We start from the raw sequence: 22,276 nt of genomic DNA, 5'->3' as shown, positions 1-22,276 counted from the left end.
CTGGTCTTTGTTGTACGTTGGTTGGACTGGCTGAGCGCTGATATGTCCAAACAATAACTGGTTTATTGGATATAGTGAACTATTTATACAGATAAACATAGCTAGGTGTTACTCTGCTGTGATGTGGAGATGCCAGCGTTGGACTGAGGTGGGCACAGTAAGAAGTCTCACAACACCAAGTTAAAGGAAGCCATTTGGAGTGCTGCTCCTTCAGATGAAGGAGCGACACTCCAAAAGCTCTTGATACCAAATAAATCTGTTGGACTTTAACGTGGTGTTGTGAGACTTCTTACTGTTACTCTGCTGAACCTAGGAGCATTCTCCCCGAGACTTGCATTCATGTGTCTCTCACGCCATCATCATGGGTGGAGCGATTTACACAGTTCAACACATTAATGCTTCCAATCCTAATATGACAGTCTTCATATGGTAAAAGGAATATAGAGGAGCTGTAAAATGTAAGATGTAAAAACATTTACTGGAATAATATCAGAACTGAGAGATTATACCTCATCAGGAAGGAAATAATTTCTCCAGAAAAGGCTCAAAGGGCCAAATGGCCTACTCCTGCTTCTAATTTTTATATAAAAGAAAAGATTAAGGGCTAATAAGTGTTTCAAGATTATAAAATAATTTGATACAGTAGACATGGAGAAGATGTTTCCACTGACTCTGTCAGAGAGTCGGTGCAAACCCGATGGGCTGAATGGCCTCTTCTGTACTGTAGGGATCCAATGATTTGCCACTAATTAATCTGGTAGGGAATTGAGAAGAATTTCCTTTTGCCAGAGAGCAATGATAATATAGAAGCAGCTACCACAGGGAGATGTTGAGGTGAATAATATTGATGATTTTAAGGAGGGGCTGGATAAGCACATGCGAGAGAAAAGAACAGGAAGGTATGCTGATGTGGTCAGATGGAGTGGATATGGTGCTTCAACACTGGCAAGGACCTGATGGGCTGAATGGCCTGTTTCTGTGCTATAAGTTGTAACACTTTGTAATATTGGACAGTATCAGTCTCCTCCATAGAGATTACTTTGAAAATAATATCTGGGCGACCAATTCCACAAACAACAATTCCAACCACAGTCAATGCATTGATTCTGTCAATGGCTGATCAGTCAGCCTATAATATTTTCCATGACTTCCCTGCATTCCTGCCTCTGGATTAATGCGACTTGCTTTGCTTTCCCAGAAAAAGCAGTTCAGACCAGTATTCTTATTTCCTGTTTTTTTCCCCTTTTGGATTGCATGTACTAACACCAGGTTGTAGTTTCCTGTTCTGGTCAGGGCTGAGTGGGAATATTATCCACATTACAGCATCGTTTAGGGGTCCAGGCATGTGGGAAAGGGTCAGTGAAAGAACCTTCATTCTGATAAGTGTTGCATTGAACCTGACTGCACTATCAGACCTTGGTTAAACAGGGTCACCTTGAACTCTAAGACTGGGTTCGCAATTTATACAGTGTTTTTGGAATGGATTACTCCTGCCCATGCTCTCATGAACTTTAAGATTTTTGTTTTGTGTTTGTATGTGTGTGCGTGCGTGTACATGTGTGTGTGCGTGTGTGCATGAGTGTGTGCATGCGTGTGTGTGAGTGTGTGATCATGAGTGCGAGTGTGTGCGTGTTTGTGTGTGTTCTCACCTAGCCATCACAGTTGAATTCTCAAGCAAGTATATTTCAGGATCTGTGAAGCTATGTGTTGATTTTCATGTTGCCAGCCACACATCAGCAAGTATAAGGTAAATGCAGCCTTTGGCTGTCTTTATAATCCTGTACTGGCACTGCAGGGTCTAAAGTCAGTACGAAAGACTTGCATTTATACCGCTTACAAGAACTGATTTCTCAGCCCAATCTCTATTACCAAGAAATGTGTACCTCCATAACAATGACCCGTCTCCACTCACCCACACCTCTTCTACCTCCAGACTTGCTTATTCCAATGCCCTCCTTGTTTTCCTCCCATTTTGCATCCTCCATAAATTCGGATTAATCCAAATTAATTTCAGATTAATCAGCTGCCTGTATCCTAACTCATACCAAATCCTGTTCACAGCGTGTTCACACTGACCTCCATCCCTTCCTGCTCCAGCCCCTCCTCAATTTCAAAATTCTCATTGTTGCCCGACAACCCACTCTCCAGTTTTGGTCACCCTAATATTCATCGCTCCCCTATAGCTGGCTGAGCCTTCAGCTGTGTAGACTCTATAATCTCTGGAACTCCCTTCCTAAACACCTCTGCCACTCCACCTCTCAAAATTTAAAACACTCTCTTAAAGCTACACCTTTGATCAAGTTGTATTAAGATCTCCTTGGTGACTCTATGCCAAATCGTTATTGATTTTTGATTTGATTTATTGTCACATGTATTAGCATACAGTGAAAAGTATTGTTTCTTGCACACTATACAGACAACGCATACCGTTCTCTCAGTGGGAGAGCATCTTGGGGATAGCGATCATAACTCTATCTCCTTTATGCTTGCATTGGAAAAAGAGGATCAGGCAAGCTAGGAAAGCGTTTATATGGAGTAAAGGGAAATATCAAGACATAAGGCAGCAAATTAGAGGAGTAAATTGGAAGGAGGTATTCTCGGGGAAATCTACTGAAGAGAGATGACAGTTTTTCAAGGAATGTCTGTCTAGGGTTCTTCAGGACAATGTTCTGAGCAGACAGGGAGGAGTTGGTAGGTTAAAGGAACCGTGGTGCACGAAAGCTGTGCGGGACCTAGTCGAGAAGGAAAGGAAAGCGTACAAAAGGTTCAGAGAGCTTGGCGAAGATAGGGATCTAGATGAGTGTACGGCTTGTAGGAAGGGACTAAAGAAGGAAATTAGGAGAGCCAGAAGGGGTCACGAGAAGGCCTTGGCAAGTAGAATTAAGGAAAACCCTAAGGCGTTCTATAAATATGTGAAGAGTAAAAGAATGAGACGTGAAGGAATAGGGCCTATAAAAGGTGAAGGCGGGAAAATCAGTACGGAACCAGTAGAAATGGCAGAGGTGCTTAATGAGTATTTTGCCTCGGTTTTCACAGGGGAGAAGGACATGGGTGGATGTACTGTGGGCTTGCGGTGGACTGAAAAGATTGAGTATGTGGACTTTAACAAAGAGGTTGTGCTGGAATCTTTGAATCGCATCAAGATAGATAAGTCACCGGGTCCGGATGGGATGTACCCCAGGTTACTGTGAGAGATGAGGGAAGAGATTGCAGAGCCTCTGGCGATGATCTTTGCGTCGTCGATGGAGACGGGAGAGGTGCCGGAGGATTGGAGGATTGCGGATGTGGTTCCTATTTTCAAGAAGGGGAATAGGGATAGCCCAGGAAATTACCGACCGGTGAGTCTAACCTCAGTGGTTGGTAAGCTGATGGAGAAGATCCTGAGGGACAAGATTTATGAGCATTTAGAGAGGTTTAGCATGCTCAAGAATACTCAGCATGGCTTTGTCAAAGGCAGATTGTGCCTTACGAGCCTGGTGGAGTTCTTCGAAAATGTGACTAAACACATTGACGAAGGGAAAGTGGTAGATGTGGTTTATATGGATTTTAGCAAGGCGTTCGATAAGGTCCCCCATGCAAGGCTTCTAGAAAAAGTGAGAAGGCATGGGATCCAAGGGGCTGCTGCCCTGTGGATCCAGAACTGGCTTGCCCAAAGGAGGCAGGGAGTGTGTATAGATGGGTCTTTTTCTAAATGGAGGTCGGTCACCAGTGGTGTGCCCCAGGGATCTGTTCTGGGACCCTTGCTGTTTGTCATTTTCATAAATGACCTGGATGAGGAAGTGGAGGGATGGGTTGGTATGTTTGCTGACGACACGAAGGTTGGTGGCGTTGTGGATAGTCTGGAGGGATGTCAGAAGATACAGAGGGACATAGATAGGATGCAAGACTGGGCAGAGAAGTGGCAGATGGACTTCAACCCAGATAAATGCGTAGTGGTCCATTTTGGCAGGTCAAATGGGATGAAGGAGTACAATATAAAGGGAAAGACTCTTAGTACTGTAGAGGATCAGAAGGACCTTGGGGTCCGGGTCCATAGGACTCTAAAATCGGCCCCGCAGGTGGAGGAGGTGGTTAAGAAGGCATATGGTGTGCTGGCCTTTATCAATCGAGGGATTGAGTTTAGGAGTCCGGGGATAATGATGCAGCTATATAAGACCCTCGTCAGACCCCACTTGGAGTACTGTGCTCAGTTCTGGTCGCCTCATTACAGGAAGGATGTGGAAAAGATTGAAAGGGTGCAGAGGCGATTTACAAGGATGTTGCCTGGATTGAGTGGCATGCCTTGTGAGGATAGGCTGAGGGAGTTCGGTCTTTTCTCCTTGGAGAGACGTAGGATGAGAGGAGACCTAATAGAGGTATATAAGATGTTGAGAGGCATAGATCGGGTGGACTCTCAGAGGCTTTTTCCCAGGGTGGAAATGGCTGCTACAAGAGGACACAGGTTTAAGGTGCTGGGGTGTAGATACAGGGGAAATGTTAGGGGGAAGTTTTTCACACAGAGGGTGGTGGGCGAGTGGAATTGGCTGCCGTCAGTGGTGGTGGAGACGAACTCAATAGGGTCTTTCAAGAGACTCCTGGATGAGTACATGGGACTTAATAGGATGGAAGGTTATAGGTAGGCCTAAAAGGTAGGGATATGTTCGGCACAACTTGTGGGGCCGAAGGGCCTGTTTTGTGCTGTAGTTTTCTATGTTTCTATGTTTCATAGAAAAGGAAACGAGAGAATGCAGAATGTAGTGTTACAGTCACAGCTAGGGTGTAGAGAAAGATCAACTTAATGCACGGTAGGTCCATTCAAAAGTCTCACCAGCCCAGGCCAGCTCTGAAGAAGGGTCGCCTAGACTCGAAGGACGGAATTCCCAGGCCGCACTGGTCTAAAAGCCGGAAATTCCCGCTCGACCGTCAATGGCGTTTCACATTCTCCGCTAAAATTCCAATGGCGGGCGGGATGGGAGAATTCCGGCCAAAATGTTGGCTCTATTCTCTCTCCACAGATGCTGTCAGACCTGCTGAGATTTTCCAGCATTTTTCTGTTTTTGCTTCAGATTCCAGCATCCGCAGTATTTCGCTTTTATCCATTCAAAAGTCTGATGGCAGCAGGGAAGAAGCTGTTCTTGAGTCAGTTGGTAATGACCTCAGACTTTTGTATCTTCTTCCCGACAGAAGAAGGTGGAAGAGAGTATGTCCGGCATGCGTGGGGTCCTTGATTATGCTGGCTGCTTTGCCAAGGCAGCAGGAAGTGTAGACAGAGTCAATGGATGGGAGGTTGATTTGAGTGATGGACTGGGCTTCGTTCAAGACCCTCTGTCGCTTCTTGAGATCTTAGACAGAGCAGGAGCCATGCCAAGCCGATAACGCTCTTGTAAAGCATCTCGGGATGTTTTACTGTGTAAAAGATGCAATATAAATGCAAGTTGTTGCAGACTTTGTGAGCAGCTCAGTGGCACAGTGCTGCCTCACAGCACCAGGGATCCGGGTTCGATTCCTGGCTTGGGTCACTGTCTGTGCGGGGTCCGCATGTTCTCCCCGTGTCTGAATGAGTTTCCTCTGGGTACTCCGGTTTCCTCCTACAGTCCAAAAGACATTCTGGTTAGGCGCACTGGCCATGCTAAATTCTCCCTCAGTGTATTCGAACAGAAGCCAGAGTGTGGTGACTGGGGAATTTTCACAGTAACTTCATTGCACTGTTAATGTAAACCTACTTGTGACACTAATAAATAAATAATAAACTTCAATAAATACCCATCAGTCCATGAAGAGTATTAGAATGTTCGGAGGATGTGATAAGGTGTCTTTAATGTAAGTTTTTTACTAACTACCCACTCAACAACCTAACCTCCTTTCTTTTTTGCTAGTAGTTGTGTATTTTTACAACGAATAAACACAGTTCGCCTTCCTTTTTATCCCTAAAGTTGTTGTTACACAGTGCCTTTGACAACTTCAGCACAGCCCAGAATATTCAGCGCGTAGAATTCTACTATGTCAAAGTATGGTCACTGTGGTGGACTACAGTTGCCCCTTTGTCCTGTCTGGACTACCGTTGTTGTGTCTGTCATGCCTGGACACATCCCCTGCCGGCTCCTCCCCTTGTCACCTAGTATAAAGGTGGCTGTCCTCCCCCTTGTTCAGTTCGGGTCGGTTATCTGTTGGGATGTGCTCCTAGTTCTGTAATGAATAAAAGCCTACAGTTGTATTGGCACACAAGTAGTCTTTTGCCTAATTGATAGCGCTTCAGTCACCATTATAAAGCAGGAATGGAGCTGCCTATTTGCATCCAACAATCTCCCACAGGCAGCATTGAAATAATAATCAGATCATTTTCACCGCCGTATGCCGAGAGACAAGTAATGGCCAGAAAATACTCCTATGCACATCTTCAAATAGTGCCACAGGGACTTTTACTTTTTTTTAAAAATGTTTACTCCATCCTACAAGTTACAAAGTCAATGTTCAGAGTGGACCGGGCAAAGCCAAATCCATTCCTTACTTGCTCCAAAAAAAACAAATTCAAAATCCAATCGAATCCAATTCATGGTCCCCACAAGAGAGACAGACAAGGTCCAAACTGACAAGAGAAGGCACTGCAGCCCATCTTGGGCTTGATCTTAGCCAACTGAAACTTTTACATCCACCTGACAGAACAGGCAAAGCCTCATGTTCACATTTCATCTGAATGGCAGCATCTCCAACTCCCTTATCAACGCACTGCTACGTCAGCCTGAGTATTCCATAGAGGTCCCTGGAGTGGGATTTGGATCCATTAACTTCTGATTCAGAGAGCAGGCCATTATCACTGAGCCGCGGCTGACACCCATGTTAGACAAATAGTGCCGATCGCTGGGCATCCATCTTGTTCCCACTAGGGTTGTCGCCAGCTCCCACCATGCACATCTCACTCAGCCTGTGACACTAAGATGCTAGCAGAGCGACGCTCGATTCTTCCTGCTGCTTGCATTATTAATCCAGTCGCTTTCTCTTCAGAATCGGACACAGCTGCCAGATCTTCACGCAGATTATATTTTCTACTTTCATAAAGTGAGGACACCTCAAAGTGAAATAACCTGCTGACTGATGCTGTGCTGACAGTATCCTGAACATTCAACAATGAGGACAGAGGGAAATTAATTGTTAATTGCGATCACTGGGCTATTCACAGAATTCTTCCATGGTCATCACAGTCCTATTAACAGTAAGGAACAAGTGACATGGCTATCTCTCCTTGAGCCTAGCTGATGAATGATTTGCATTGTGAGCGCTGAGTGGAGTTTAAGTGATGTTATCTGACACAGGGGAAGTGGTAGCAAATTTCCTCACTGCCGGGCTTTCAAACTCTACATGTGTCAATTAGGTTCATTGAATGGAACCTACACCACTATAGAATGGAGACTGAGAATAACAGCAGGGGGATGGTTGTCATCATGAGCAGGAATTGCTTACAGCAAGAATGGGGAAAGGAGCAAGGGTCTAGAATCCCTGTCACCATAGCTTACTATGTGAGATAGTGCAAGCTATATCCAAGCCAGAAGGATCCAAGTTTAGGTTTATGTTGACTTAGGTGGCGGTACCAGAGTGATATTGTCATAGAATCCCGACAGTGCAGAAGGAGGCCATTTGGGCCATCAAGTGTGCATCGATAACAATCACACCCAGGCCCTAGCCCCGTAACCCCACATATTCACCCTGCCAATCCCCATGACACTAAAGGACAATTTATCATGGCCAATCCACCTAACTTCCACATCTTTGGACTGTGATAGGAAACTGGAGCACCCGGAGGAAACCCACGCAGACACGGGGAGAACGTGCAGACTCCACACAGACAGTGACCCGAGCTGGGAAATGATCCCGGGTCCCTGGTGCTGTGAGGCACTGTGCCGCTCTGGACTAGTAATCCAGAGACTCAGGGTCATGCTCTGGGGACCCGGGTTCAAATCCCACCACGGCAGATGGTGAAATCCAAATTCAATAAAAATCTGGAATTCAAAATCTACTGATGACCATGAAATTATCGTCGATTGTAAAAGCCCTACTGGTTCACTAATGTCCTTTCGGGAAGGAAATCTGCTGTCCTTACCCGGTCACCCCTACATGTGACTCCAGACCCACAGTAATGTGGTTGACTCTTAAATGCGCTCTGCAATAATCAGTTCAAGGTCAATTAGGGATGGACAATAAATGCTGACCCAGCCAGCGATGCCCACATCCCATGAATGAATAAAAGAAAGTTAATCTCAATGAGGGTGGGCACAGTGCAAACAGAATCTGCCTCATTCACCCTGCCCACCACAGGAATCGGAGCGGGCGAGGGGCGGACAATGGAAGGTCCGTTGACCTCAGGTGGGATTTTCCGGTCTCGGGTCGAGCAAGGTTGTTAAATCCCTCCCATTGTCTCCAGGCCTGAGCTTTCCTGCTCTTCATTGCCCCCTGCTGGAATGAATGTGTGGCCTTTGTGGTTCCAGTGGTTTCCCTTTGGCTTTAATGCTCTCCTGTAATTAAAGCTGACTGTTTGGTGCTCAGCATGCTGGGTAACACATGAACAGCTGCATTTCGGGGGAGATAAACTTACTGATCGCCCCAGTTACACCTTCTTCCAGATCGTTTATATAAATCACAAACAGCAGAGGTCCCAATACAGAGCCCTGCGGAACACCACAAGTCACAGGCCTCCAGCCGGAAAAAGACCCTTCCACTACCACCCTCTGTCTTCTGTGACCAAGCCAGTTCTCCACCCATCTAGCCACCTCCCCCTTTATCCCATGAGATCCAACCTTTTGCACCACCCTACCATGAGGGACTTTGTCAAACGCTTTACTAAAGTCCATATTGACGACATCCACGGCCCTTCCCTCGTCAACCATTCTAGTCACTTCTTCAAAAAGCTCCACCAGGTTAGTGAGACATGACCTCCCTCTCACAAAACCATGCTGACTATCGTTAATGAGTTTATTCCTTTCTAAATGCGCATACATCCTATCTCTAAGAATCCTCTCCAACAACTTCCCTACCATGGGACATCAAGCTCATCTATAATTTCCCGGGTTATCCTTCCTACCCTTCTTAAATAACGGGACCACATTAGCTATCCTCCAATCCTCTGGAACCTCACCTGTGTCCAGTGACGAGACAAAGATTTGCGTCAGAGGCCCAGCGATTTCATCTCTCGTCTCCCTGAGCAGCCTTGGATAGATTCCATCAGGCCCTGGGGATTTGTCAGTCTTTATATTCCCTAAAAAACCTAACACTTCCTCCCTTGTAATGGAGATTTTCTCTAACAGGTCAACACTCCCCTCCGAGACACTCCCAGTCAACACATCCCTCTCCTTTGTGAATACCGACGCAAAGTATTCATTTAGGATCTCCCCTACTTCTTTGGGCTCTAAGCATAATTCCCCACTTTTGTCCCAGAGAGGTCCGATTTTTTCCCTGACAACCCTTTTGTTCCTAACGTATGAATAAAATGCCTTGGGATTCTCCTTAATCCTGTCTGCCAAGGACATTTCGTGACCTCTTTTTGCCCTTCTAATTCCTTGTTTGAGTTCTTTCCTACTTTCTTTGTATTCCTCCAGAGCTCCTTCCGTTTTTAGCTGCCTGGACCTAACGTACGCCTCTCTTTTCTTTTTGACCAATCCCTCAATTTCCCTGGTTATCCACGGTTCTCGAATCCTACCCTTCCTATCCTTCTTTTTTACAGGCACATGCCTATCCTGCAGCCCTAACAACTGTTCCTTAAAAGACTCCCAAATGCCAGATGTGGATTTACCCTCAAACAGCCTCTCCCAATCAACAGCTGCCAATTTCTGCCTGATCCCACTAAAGTTAGCCTTCCCCCAATCCAACACCTTACCCTTGGTACACCACTCATCCTTTTCCATCACTATCCTAAAGCTAACAGAATTGTGGTCACTATTTGCCACATGTTCCCCTACCGAAACTTTGAAGACCTGACCGGGCTCATTCCCCAGTACTAGGTCCAGTATAGCCCCCTCTCTAGTCGGGCTATCTACATATTGTTCCAAAGAACCTTCCTGTACGCATTTTACAAATTCCTCCCCATTCAGACTCCCAGCCCTACGCGATTTCCAGTCTATACCAGGGAAATTGAAGTCTCCCACTACAACAACCCTATTTTTCCTGCACCTATCCATTATCTCCTGACATATCTGTTCTTCCACTTCCCTTGGGCTGTTGGGGGGCCTGTAGTATACCCCCAACATAGTGACTGCGCCCTTCCGGTTTCTGAGCTCCACCCACAGTGACTCATTACACGACCCCTCTGAATTGTCCTCCCTCTGCACCGCAGATGATGTTGACTTGATTACATCAGATTGTCGGCACTATTACATCAGACAGAAGGCGGTAGGATTCCTCTATTCTGTTTCTCAATGTGAGACGTGGATCAAAGAGAGTGAGGGGCTCACCAGATTGCGACCCCGAGTCCTCTCTAAAACCAGTTCCCACCGAGGTGTGTGTCTCTGTGCTGGTGAAGGGTGTGGGTGAAAACTGTGACACGCTTTAAATCTCTGCATTGGAGAAATCATGTGCTGGTGTCAGAGAGTGAGTGTGTGTGTGTGTGTGTGTGGGAGAGCGAGTGTGTGTGTGTGGGGGGGGGGGAGAGTGAGTGTGTGTGTGTGTGGGGGGGGGAGAGTGAGTGTGTGTGTGTGGGGGGGGGGGAGAGTGAGTGTGTGTGTGTGTGTATGTGTGTGTGGGGGGGGGAGAGTGAGTGTGTGTGTGGGGGAGAGAGAGTGTGTGTGTGGGAGAACGAGTGTGTGTGTGTGTGGGAGAACGAGTGTGTGTGTGTGGGAGAGCGAGTGTGTGTGTGTGGGAGAGTGAGTGTGTGTGTGGGAGAGAGAGTGTGTGTGTGGGAGAGCGAGTGTGTGTGTGTGAGAGTGAGTGTGTGTGTGTGTGAGAGTGAGTGTGTGTGTGTGTGAGAGTGAGAGTGTGTGTGTGGGAGAGCGAGTGTGTGTGTGAGAGTGAGTGTGTGTGTGTGTGAGAGTGTGTGTGTGTGTGTGTGTGTGGGAGAGCGAGTGTGTGTGTGTCTGTGGGAGATCGAGTGTGTGTGTGTGGGAGAGCGAGTGTGTGTGTGTGGGGGAGAGCGAGTGTGTGTGTGGGGGAGAGCGAGTGTGTGTGTGTGGGAGGGCGAGTGTGTGTGTGTGTGGGAGAGTGAGTGTGTGTGTGTGTGTGTGTGTGTGTGTGTGTGTGAGAACGAGTGTGTGGGAGAGCGAGTGTGTGTGTGTGGGAGAGCGAGTGTGTGTGTGTGTGAGAACGAGTGTGTGGGAGAGCGATTGTGTGTGTGTGTGTGTGTGTGAGGGAGAGCGAGTGTGTGTGTGGGGGAGAGCGAGTGTGTGTGGGAAAACGAGTGTGTGTGTGGGGGAGAGCGAGAGTGTGTGTGTGTGAGAGTGAGTGTGTGTGTGTGGGAGAGCGAGTGTGTGTGTGTGGGAGAGCGAGTGTGTGTGTGTGGGAGAGCGAGTGTGTGTGTGTGGGAGAGCGAGTGTGTGTGTGTGGGAGGGCGAGTGTGTGTGTGTGTGAGAGCGAGTGTGTGTGTGTGTGGGAGAGCGAGTGTGTGTGTGTGTGTGGGAGAGCGAGTGTGTGTGTGTGTGGGGGAGAGCGAGTGTGTGTGTGTGTGGGGGAGAGCGAGTGTGTGTGTGTGTGTGAGAGCGAGTGTGTGTGTGGGGGAGAGCGAGTGTGTGTGTGTGGGAGAGCGAGTATGTGTGTGGGAGAGCGAGTGTGTGTGTGTGAGAGAGAGTGTGTGTGTGTGTGTGTGAGAGCGAGTGTGTGTGTGTGGGAGAGCGAGTGTGTGTGTGTGTGGGAGAGCGAGTGTGTGTGTGAGAGCGAGTGTGTGTGTGTGGGAGAGCGAGTGTGTGTGTGTGTGTGAGAGCGAGTGTGTGTGTGTGGGAGGGCGAGTGTGTGTGTGTGTGTGTGGGAGAGCGAGTGTGTGTGTGTGTGTGGGAGAGCGAGTGTGTGGGGGAGAGCGAGTGTGTGTGTGTGTGGGAGAGCGAGTATGTGTGTGTGTGTGTGGGGGAGAGCGAGTGTGTATGTGTGGGGGAGAGCGAGTGTGTGTGTGTGTGAGAGCGAGTGTGTGTGTGTGGGAGGGCGTGTGTGTGTGTGTGTGTGGGAGAGCGAGTGTGTGTGTGTGTGTGGGAGAGCGAGTGTGTGTGTGTGGGAGAGCGAGTGTGTGTGTGTGGGGGAGAGCGAGTGTGTGTGTGTGGGGGAGAGCGAGTGTGTGTGTGGGGGAGAGCGAGTGTGTGTGTGTGTGTGAGAGCGAGTGTGTGTGTGTGGGAGGGCGAGTGTGTGTGTGTGTGTGTGTGGGAGGGCGAGTGTGTGTGTGTGTGTGTGTGTGGGAGAGCGAGTGTGTGTGTGTGTGTGTGGGAGAGCGAGTGTGTGTGTGTGTGGGGGAGAGCGAGTGTGTGTGTGTGTGTGGGAGAGCGAGTGTGTGTGTGTGGGGGAGAGCGAGTGTGTGTGTGTGTGAGAGCGAGTGTGTGTGTGTGTGTGTGTGTGTGTGGGGGAGAGCGACTGTGTGTGTGTGAGAGCGAGTGTGTGTGTGTGGGAGAGCGAGTGTGTGTGTGTGTGGGGGAGAGCGAGTGTGTGTGTGTGTGTGGGGGAGAGCGAGTGTGTGTGTGTGTGTGGGGGAGAGCGAGTGTGTGTGTGTGTGTGTGAGAGCGAGTGTGTGTGTGTGGGAGGGCAAGTGTGTGTGTGTGTGTGGGAGAGCGAGTGTGTGTGTGTGTGTGGGAGAGCGAGTGTGTGTGTGTGTGTGGGAGAGCGAGTGTGTGTGTGTGGGAGAGCGAGTGTGTGTGTGTGTGGGGGAGAGCGAGTGTGTGTGTGTGGGAGGGCGAGTGTGTGTGGGAGAGCGAGTGTGTGTGTGTGTGTGGGAGAGCGAGTGTGTGTGTGTGGGAGAGCGAGTGTGTGTGTGTGTGGGGGAGAGCGAGTGTGTGTGTGTGTGGGGGAGAGCGAGTGTGTGTGTGTGGGGGAGAGCGAGTGTGTGTGTGTGTGTGAGAGCGAGTGTGTGTGTGTGTGAGAGCGAGTGTGTGTGTGTGGGGGAGAGCGACTGTGTGTGTGTGAGAGCGAGTGTGTGTGTGTGGGAGAGCGAGTGTGTGTGTGTGTGGGGGAGAGCGAGTGTGTGTGTGTGTGTGGGGGAGAGCGAGTGTGTGTGTGTGGGGGAGAGCGAGTGTGTGTGTGTGTGAGAGCGAGTGTGTGTGTGTGGGAGGGCAAGTGTGTGTGTGTGTGTGTGTGGGAGAGCGAGTGTGTGTGTGTGTGTGGGAGAGCGAGTGTGTGTGTGTGGGAGAGCGAGTGTGTGTGTGTGGGGGAGAGCGAGTGTGTGTGTGTGTGTGAGAGCGAGTGTGTGTGTGTGGGAGGGCGAGTGTGTGTGTGTGTGGGAGAGCGAGTGTGTGTGTGTGTGTGTGGGAGAGCGAGTGTGTGTGTGTGGGAGAGTGAGTGTGTGTGTGTGTGGGGGAGAGCGAGTGTGTGTGTGTGTGGGAGAGCGATTGTGTGTGTGTGGGAGAGCGAGTGTGTGTGTGTGGGAGAGCGAGTGTGTGTGTGTGTGTGTGTGTGTGTGTGTGTGTGTGTGTGTGGGAGGGTGAGTGTGTGTGATGGGGAGAGCAAGTGTGTGTGTGGGGCAGAGTGAGTGTGTGTGTGGGGGAGAGCGAGTGTGTGTGTGTGTGGGAGAGCGAGTGTGTGTGTGTGTCGGAGAGCGAGTGTGTGTGTGGGTGTGAGTGCGGGAGGGTGAGTGTGTGTGATGGGGAGAGCAAGTGTGTGTGTGGGGGAGAGCGAGTGTGTGTGTGTGTGGGAGAGCGAGTGTGTGTGTGTGTGTGTGTGTGAGAGCGAGTGTGTGTGTGTGGGAGAACGAGTGTGTGTGTGTGGGAGAGCGAGTGTGTGTGTGTGTGAGAGCGAGTGTGTGTGTGTGAGAGGGCGAGTGTGTGTGTGTGTGTGTGTGTGGGAGAGCGAGTGTGTGTGTGTGGGAGGGCGAGTGTCTGTGTGTGTGGGGGAGAGCGAGTGTGTGTGTGTGTGGGAGAGCGATTGTGTGTGTGTGGGAGAGCGAGTGTGTGTGTGTGTGTGTGTGTGTGTGTGTGTGTGGGAGGGTGAGTGTGTGTGATGGGGAGAGCGAGTGTGTGTGTGTGTGTGTGCGTGTGAGAGCGAGAGTGTGTGTGTGGGAGGGCGAGTGTGTGTGTGTGTGTGTGGGAGAGCGAGTGTGTGTGTGTGTGGGAGAGCGAGTGTGTGTGTGTGTGTGTGTGTGGGAGAGCGAGTGTGTGTGTGTGTGTGGGAGAGCGAGTGTGTGTGTGTGGGAGAGCGAGTGTGTGTGTGTGTGGGGGAGAGCGAGTGTGTGTGTGTGGGGGAGAGCGAGTGTGTGTGTGTGTGTGTGAGAGCGAGTGTGTGTGTGTGGGAGGGCGAGTGTGTGTGTGTGTGTGTGGGAGGGCGTGTGTGTGTGTGTGGGAGAGCGAGTGTGTGTGTGTGTGTGGGAGAGCGAGTGTGTGTGTGGGGGAGAGCGAGTGTGTGTGTGTGTGGGGGAGAGCGAGTGTGTGTGTGTGGGGGAGAGCGAGTGTGTGTGTGTGTGTGAGAGCGAGTGTGTGTGTGTGGGAGGGCGAGTGTGTGTGTGTGTGTGTGTGGGGGAGAGCGAGTGTGTGTGTGTGAGAGCGAGTGTGTGTGTGTGGGAGAGCGAGTGTGTGTGTGTGTGGGGGAGAGCGAGTGTGTGTGTGTGTGTGGGGGAGAGCGAGTGTGTGTGTGTGGGGGAGAGCGAGTGTGTGTGTGTGTGTGAGAGCGAGTGTGTGTGTGTGGGAGGGCGAGTGTGTGTGTGTGTGGGAGAGCGAGTGTGTGTGTGTGTGTGGGAGAGCGAGTGTGTGTGTGTGGGAGAGCGAGTGTGTGTGTGTGTGGGGGAGAGCGAGTGTGTGTGTGTGTGGGAGAGCGATTGTGTGTGTGTGGGAGAGCGAGTGTGTGTGTGTGGGAGAGCGAGTGTGTGTGTGTGTGGGAGAGCGAGTGTGTGTGTGTGTGTGGGAGGGTGAGTGTGTGTGATGGGGAGAGCAAGTGTGTGTGTGGGGGAGAGTGAGTGTGTGTGTGGGGGAGAGCGAGTGTGTGTGTGTGTGGGAGAGCGAGTGTGTGTGTGTGTCGGAGAGCGAGTGTGTGTGTGGGTGTGAGTGCGGGAGGGTGAGTGTGTGTGATGGGGAGAGCAAGTGTGTGTGTGGGGGAGAGCGAGTGTGTGTGTGTGTGGGAGAGCGAGTGTGAGTGTGTGTGTGTGGGAGAACGAGTGTGTGTGTGTGGGAGACTGAGTGTGTGTGTGTGTGAGAGCGAGTGTGTGTGTGTGAGAGGGCGAGTGTGTGTGTGTGTGTGTGTGTGTGGGAGAGCGAGTGTGTGTGTGTGGGAGGGCGAGTGTCTGTGTGTGTGGGGGAGAGCGAGTGTGTGTGTGTGTGGGAGAGCGATTGTGTGTGTGTGGGAGAGCGAGTGTGTGTGTGTGTGTGTGTGTGTGTGGGAGGGTGAGTGTGTGTGATGGGGAGAGCGAGTGTGTGTGTGTGTGTGTGCGTGTGAGAGCGAGAGTGTGTGTGTGGGAGGGCGAGTGTGTGTGTGTGTGTGTGGGAGAGCGAGTGTGTGTGTGTGTGGGAGAGCGAGTGTGTGTGTGTGTGTGTGTGTGTGTGGGAGAGCGAGTGTGTGTGTGTGTGTGGGAGAGCGAGTGTGTGTGTGTGGGAGAGCGAGTGTGTGTGTGTGTGTGGGAGGGCGAGTGTGTGTGTGTGTGTGTGGGAGGGCGTGTGTGTGTGTGTGGGAGAGCGAGTGTGTGTGTGTGGGAGAGCGAGTGTGTGTGTGTGTGTGGGGGAGAGCGAGTGTGTGTGTGTGTGGGGGAGAGCGAGTGTGTGTGTGTGGGGGAGAGCGAGTGTGTGTGTGTGTGTGTGAGAGCGAGTGTGTGTGTGTGGGAGGGCGAGTGTGTGTGTGTGTGTGTGTGGGGGAGAGCGAGTGTGTGTGTGTGTGTGTGTGTGAGAGCGAGTGTGTGTGTGTGGGAGAGCGAGTGTGTGTGTGTGTGGGGGAGAGCGAGTGTGTGTGTGTGTGGGGGAGAGCGAGTGTGTGTGTGTGGGGGAGAGCGAGTGTGTGTGTGTGTGTGTGTGAGAGCGAGTGTGTGTGTGTGGGAGGGCGAGTGTGTGTGTGTGTGGGAGAGCGAGTGTGTGTGTGTGTGTGTGTGTGGGAGAGCGAGTGTGTGCGTGTGGGAGAGCGAGTGTGTGTGTGTGTGGGGGAGAGCGAGTGTGTGTGTGTGTGTGTGTGTGAGAGCGAGTGTGTGTGTGTGGGAGGGCGAGTGTGTGTGTGTGTGTGTGGGAGAGCGAGTGTGTGTGTGTGTGTGTGTGGGAGAGCGAGTGTGTGTGTGTGGGAGAGCGAGTGTGTGTGTGTGGGAGAGCGAGTGTGTGTGTGTGTGTGTGTGGGAGAGCGAGTGTGTGTGTGTGGGAGAGCGAGTGTGTGTGTGTGTGTGGGGGAGAGCGAGTGTGTGCGTGGGAGAGCGATTGTGTGTGTGGGGGAGAGCGAGTGTGTGTGTGTGGGAGAGCGAGTGTGTGTGTGTGTGTGTGTGTGGGAGGGTGAGTGTGTGTGATGGGGAGAGCAAGTGTGTGTGTGGGGGAGAGTGAGTGTGTGTGTGGGGGAGAGCGAGTGTGTGTGTGTGTGGGAGAGCGAGTGTGTGTGTGTGTGGGAGAGCGAGTGTGTGTGTGGGTGTGTGTGTGGGAGGGTGAGTGTGTGTGATGGGGAGAGCAAGTGTGTGTGTGGGGGAGAGCGAGTGTGTGTGTGTGTGTGTGTGGGAGAGCGAGTGTGTGTGTGTGTGTGAGAGCGAGTGTGTGTGTGTGGGAGAGCGAGTGTGTGTGTGTGGGAGAGCGAGTGTGTGTGTGTGGGAGGGCGAGTGTGTGTGTGTGTGTGTGTGGGAGAGCGAGTGTGTGTGTGTGTGGGAGGGCGAGTGTGTGTGTGTGTGGGGGAGAGCGAGTGTGTGTGTGTGTGTGGGAGAGCGATTGTGTGTGTGTGGGAGAGCGAGTGTGTGTGTGTGTATGTGTGGGAGGGTGAGTGTGTGTGATGGGGAGAGCAAGTGTGTGTTTGGGGGAGAGCGAGTGTGTGTGTGGGGGAGAGCGAGTGTGTGTGTGGGGGAGAGCGAGTGTGTGTGTGTGTGGGAGAGCGAGTGTGTGTGTGTGGGAGGGTGAGTGTGTGTGATGGGGAGAGCATGTGTGTGTGTGGGGGAGAGCGAGTGTGTGTGTGTGGGAGAGCGAGTGTGTGTGTGTGTGGGAGAGCGAGTGTGTGTGGGAGAGCGAGTGTGTGTGTGTGTGGGAGAGAGAGTATTCGCATTCCAACCATTATTCTGTAAATTGAGTTTGTGTCTTTATATGCCCTGTTTGTGAACAGAACTCCCACTCACCTGATGAAGGAGCAGCGCTCTGAAAGCTTGTGCTACCAAATAAACCTGTTGGACTTTAACCTGGTGTTGTGGGACTTCTTCCTGTGCCTCCCTCTGAGTGTAACAGGAGGAAGTAGAGAAGCTGAATGTTATTGCACTTTCTGTAATGTTCTTTCTGACATTTTATGAATGAAGTATATTTTTGCAAAAAGAAATGTTGGGTGTGGTACTGAGGGAGTGCTGCACGGTTGGAAACGCCATTTTTCAGACGAAACACAGGGATGAATGTTGGGCAGGGGGTGGGGGGATTGCGGATGGCTCAACTCCCACCACCCCTCCCCCCGAGGTGTAGACTCACCTCGGGACAGGCTGAATGGAGCAGTTGTACAATCTCTGACCTCCGAGGTTTGTATCATTTGGGTATCAGCTGAATCACCGTGAAAAATGTCACTGAGGCAACAACAGCACAAGAACTCTGAGAACATATTGAAGAATGATGCTTGTCTTTGGAAGGCTTGGGGAGTATCAGTCCTTTATTGTGAGAGAAGGAGAGAGAGTGATAATGAAAATTAGACTGCAGAGAAACACTGATTGCCTGTGCTCAGTGCTAGCTTCCGTGTCCAGGGTTCTTGGGTGCAGCACCATTTGGATTAAGTGAATAAAACAACCCCACAAATGAGTCATTGAGAATGAGAATGCCACCAGTGAGCTTGATATACAGCAACTCAAGATAAAATATAAATGCATTTACACATGTGCATCCTGGCATTCCCCTGGTTTGGGAAATTGCCTTATAGCACAGAGAGCACCCCCCCCCAACACCCCCGGGTCAATCCCAATCAGTACAAAGCTGGAGTTTCACTGGCGCTTCAACAATTGTCCTGGGATCCCAGGGAGGGGAGATGGGGAGCGGTGGGAATCAGCAAGATTCCTGCTCCCAACCTCTGCCACTTGAAGGAAAGTTTGCCTGGGTGCAGGGTAAGGACAGGAGCAGGCTCTGCCGTGATGCTCTCACAGTTGAATGGCCCTCTAACTGAGCTCACACATGGACAAAAAGAGAGAAGCCCTTTAGCATCCAAGGAAATGCACAGCAACATGGGACAGTGTCTTGGGATATGGCAAGAGAAACCTGGAGAAAGAATGAAAGAAATTGGAAGACTATAGGTTTCACGGACATACAATTCTCATCAAAACTGATAGGGTGGAGGAGGAGAGAGAGAAAGTTAAAAATAACCACATTTAAAATTCATTACTCAAAGGGGGCAAGAAAGTGGCAGTAGATAATGAGCATGTCCCATCAGGGAAGCTTGCTTTAGCTTTACAAAGTAATTTAAATAGTGTTAGCTTTAATCCTCCTGCGAATTGCAGCTTCATTTTCGACAGATGGTGAGCTGACTGTACTTACCTCACTTTTCTTGAATTTCACTTTTAAACTCTTCATTTTCTGTGTGTTGTGGCACTCTCCTGCCTGTCTTCAGGATGCTGTGAGCTAGCGGGTAAGGGAAGAAATAAATAGCATCAAAACTGGTTAAATCACTCGGTTAAATCACTCAAAGGCCAGAACCTACAGACTTTGCAATTCAATAAATCAGCTGATCCCAATTGCACTTGGATTTAAATGGATACTCTGTAATTTACAAAGGGGATCGATTGCTCTATAATACACAAGGGTTCAATAACCTGCAATGTACACAAGTGGTGGATTTCTCCCATCTTGGGACTAAGTGCGATGGCGGGTGGCTCTGGAAAGACTTTTCCGCTGACCAGTGTAGTGGGATCTTGCGCCAGGTTCTGCAATCAGAACTTCATTAACATTTTGTGTGCTTGCGCGCGCTAACCATTTTCGCCAAATCATCAAATACTTTGTGCTCTCCATGTTGCGGCTGGGACTCCAGCGTCACACTCTCTGCTCTGTCGCCACTGAAGGCCCGACTGGGTTTCCCACGCACGTACTCTCTTCCACCTTCTTCCGTTGGGGAAAAGATACAAAAGTCTGAGGTCACGTACCAACCGACTCAAGAACAGCTTCTTCCCTGCTGCTGTCAGATTTTGAATGGACCAACCTCACATTAAGTTGATCTTTCTCTACATCCTAGCTATGACTGTAACACTACATTCTGCACTCTCTCCTTTCCTTCTCCATGAACGGTATTCTTTGTCTGTATAACGCGCAAGAAACAATACTTTTCACTGTATACTAATACAAGTGACAATAAATCAAATCAAAAATCAAATCCTTCTCCTTAGCCACACTGTTTGCTGTGACAATGTGAGTCATGAGGCACCTTGTCCAGTTTCAGCAGTATGAGCACATCCTGATAGGAAGAGGGCCAGTGGATGGGATCATGAGCTGGGCAGTGTTGATCATTTATCAACCTTCCGAGTCTTGGCAGCAAGCTACATGAGTGCAGAGTATTCATACCAGGTAGTGATGGCAAGGCAATGCCACTTGCATGACTGTGTCTTGAGAATTCACTCCATGCTCTCCATGGGTCAGTGGACTGCACTTTGATTCGGCAGCAATAATGACAATTTCCCCACAGGGAAAGCCTGTGGCCACCTGTTCCAAGGTCAGCTAACAGTTGGACAACATTTACCTGACAACGCAATATTGTCTCCTGGCACAAAGGTTCGTCCACTGACCATCTACCTCTCAAATGGGCCTTTTTGAAGGCCCGATTTTTATCTGCACCCAAGACGCCCAACCTACCCCAAGTCTGCCTCCGACCACTTACTACATCTGGAGTCCCCTGCCCCAACTCCCAATCAAGGTAGATGGTCAGTGGACGAACCTTTGTGCCAGGAGGAGACAATATTGCGTTGTCAGGTAAATGTTGTCCATCCCTGTTAGCTGACCCCGGACCAAAAATCAGAGGTTCAAGCAGCCATCTTTAAAAGTTGTGTTTGTGAAGCAGCCCAAAGAAAAAAAACAATAGAACAAGGAAATATGAATTCTAGTCCAAACTGTTTTTCCCCTTCGGGAGCTGGGCACCTGATTAGGGAGCAAAAGGCTCTGCCTCTCTACTCACTCTTTCTAAGCTCACATGAGTAGTCAAAGGTGATAAAGGTAAACACAAATAAAATAATGAAATAAGTAAAGTTAAAGTTTATTTATTGGTCACAAGTAAGGCTTACATTAACACTCCAATGAAGTTACTGTGAAATTCTCCTAGTTTGTTACCAGTTAGAAAACGATGCAGAACTGAACGCTGTCCTTAAATGCCAGTTTTCAAACATGACACTTAGGGTCTTGTGCTTTCAGCTTGAGTTGCAGATACCTATTTCTGGCCATATGTATTATTGAGGATGACATCTCCTCAAGAAGCACCAAAGTAAGGCAAGGTTATAAATCATCTTCTTCTTCACATCTCTGCCCAAAGGCAGATCTGATCCATAGAATCCCTATCGTGCAGAAGGAGGCCATTTGGCCCATTGAAGAGAACATGCAAACTCCGCACAGTCACCCAAGGCCAGAATCGAACCCAAGTCCCTGGCGCTGCGAGGCAGCAGTGCTAACCACTGCACAACCGTGTCGCCCACAGCACCACAAACCTCACCATGGGTAGGGAAAGGAGGCAGATTACAAATCCACCCTAGCTGGAACCTTGTGTGCTGTTGACGCCTATCTGATCCATGCTGACCATCCAGCCAATGGAGCCAAGCAGCTCCACAGCCAATGCACCAACCGCTCCCAACCCCCCCCCCCCCACCCACCCAGTCCCCAGGGAGCCCAAGTTGTTATGGCAACATACACTTTTACATGTATGTTGTAGTCCACAGCAATGAGCAGCGATGGTAGAGGATCCAATTTTTCTGTCCATCACGTAGCTGACTGGGAATCTCTCCGCCCGCTGTTACCGCCCGCAGTTGGTGCGTGTTAGAAAAGTTTACAATTTTATGCTCAATCTGTTAACACCTTCCTTGACCAGCAGGTTCCGGAGTAGGACTTGGATCCAATGCTCCCAGATCAGAGGCGAGGGTGTGGCCCACAGCACCATAAGACCTTCCCTTGGGTATAAACTTTGGGATATCACTCCCACACCGATGTCCTGGCCCAGCATGGAGGATTGAGCCAGAACCAGTGAGAAAATAGTATGTAACATCTCTGCAAGGCTGCTTATAAACAGCTAACTGTAGAATATTAAAGGAAATCTAGTTTAGCTGTTTAAGTTGATTAAAGAATTTGATAAGATTGACAGAGAGGAATAATTTCCTCTGGTGGATAGAGGGGAGTAACTTAGTGTTAGGCTGTTCAGGGGAGATGTCGGGAAATACAGGAGGTAATGGTAAAAATGGAACGGGCAGCAAGGTGGCAAGTGGTTAGCACTGCTGCCCCGCAGTGTCAGGGACCCGGGTTCGATTCCAGCCTCGGGTCACTCGGGTCTGTACGGAATCTGCACGTTCTCCCTGTGTCTGCATTGGTTTCCTCCGGGTGCTCCGGTTTCCTCCCACAGTCCAAAATGCATGCTGGTTAGGTGCATTGACCAAGCTAAATTCTCCCTCAGTGTACCCGAACAGGCGCTGGAGTGTGGCGACTGGGGGATTTTCACAGTAACTTCATTGCAGTGTTAATGTAAGCCTGCTTGTGACACGGATAAATAAATTTTAAAACCAAAGCAGCAAAATGGAGTTAGGACACAGATTAGCCATGACCTCATTGGAACAGGCTTGAGGGGCTGAATGGCCAGCTTCCATTCGCCTGTATCCCACTCATTTTTGTACTTTGTGTCAAATTGCCTTTAACCTTGCCACAAGTAGTTTTGCTCCAGTCGTGTTTAGCCGACACAGGTAACTCTGGTCAGATCCTGCCTTTCCACCTTGTGCCTTAGACCCACTGAATTTTCAGTGTGTCACTAAAGAAGACCCAAGGGGATGCTAATGCTGAATAATATAAAAGTGACGAGAGGCTGAAAGGAACCGGCTACCCGCCTGGCACCTGAC

General features: G+C 49.8%; 1 protein-coding gene across 1 annotated transcript in view; it reads right to left on the bottom strand.

Moving 5' to 3' along the window:
- Positions 1 to 18,789, bottom strand: part of ankrd24 (ankyrin repeat domain 24) — a 118,144-nt gene extending 99,355 nt beyond the window's left edge. The window contains exon 1 of the mRNA XM_078198010.1: positions 18,741 to 18,789. Within this exon, the coding sequence (XP_078054136.1) occupies positions 18,741 to 18,776 (36 nt within the window). The 5' untranslated portion in view covers positions 18,777 to 18,789. The remainder of the gene's footprint in view (positions 1 to 18,740) is intronic.
- Positions 18,790 to 22,276: the final 3,487 nt, after the last annotated feature.

The sequence above is a fragment of the Mustelus asterias genome, chromosome 26 (genome assembly GCF_964213995.1).
Source record: "Mustelus asterias chromosome 26, sMusAst1.hap1.1, whole genome shotgun sequence".
NCBI lineage: Eukaryota > Metazoa > Chordata > Chondrichthyes > Carcharhiniformes > Triakidae > Mustelus > Mustelus asterias.
The sequence above is the reverse complement of the archived record's forward strand: the minus strand, read 5'-3'. Positions and strand labels throughout refer to the sequence as shown.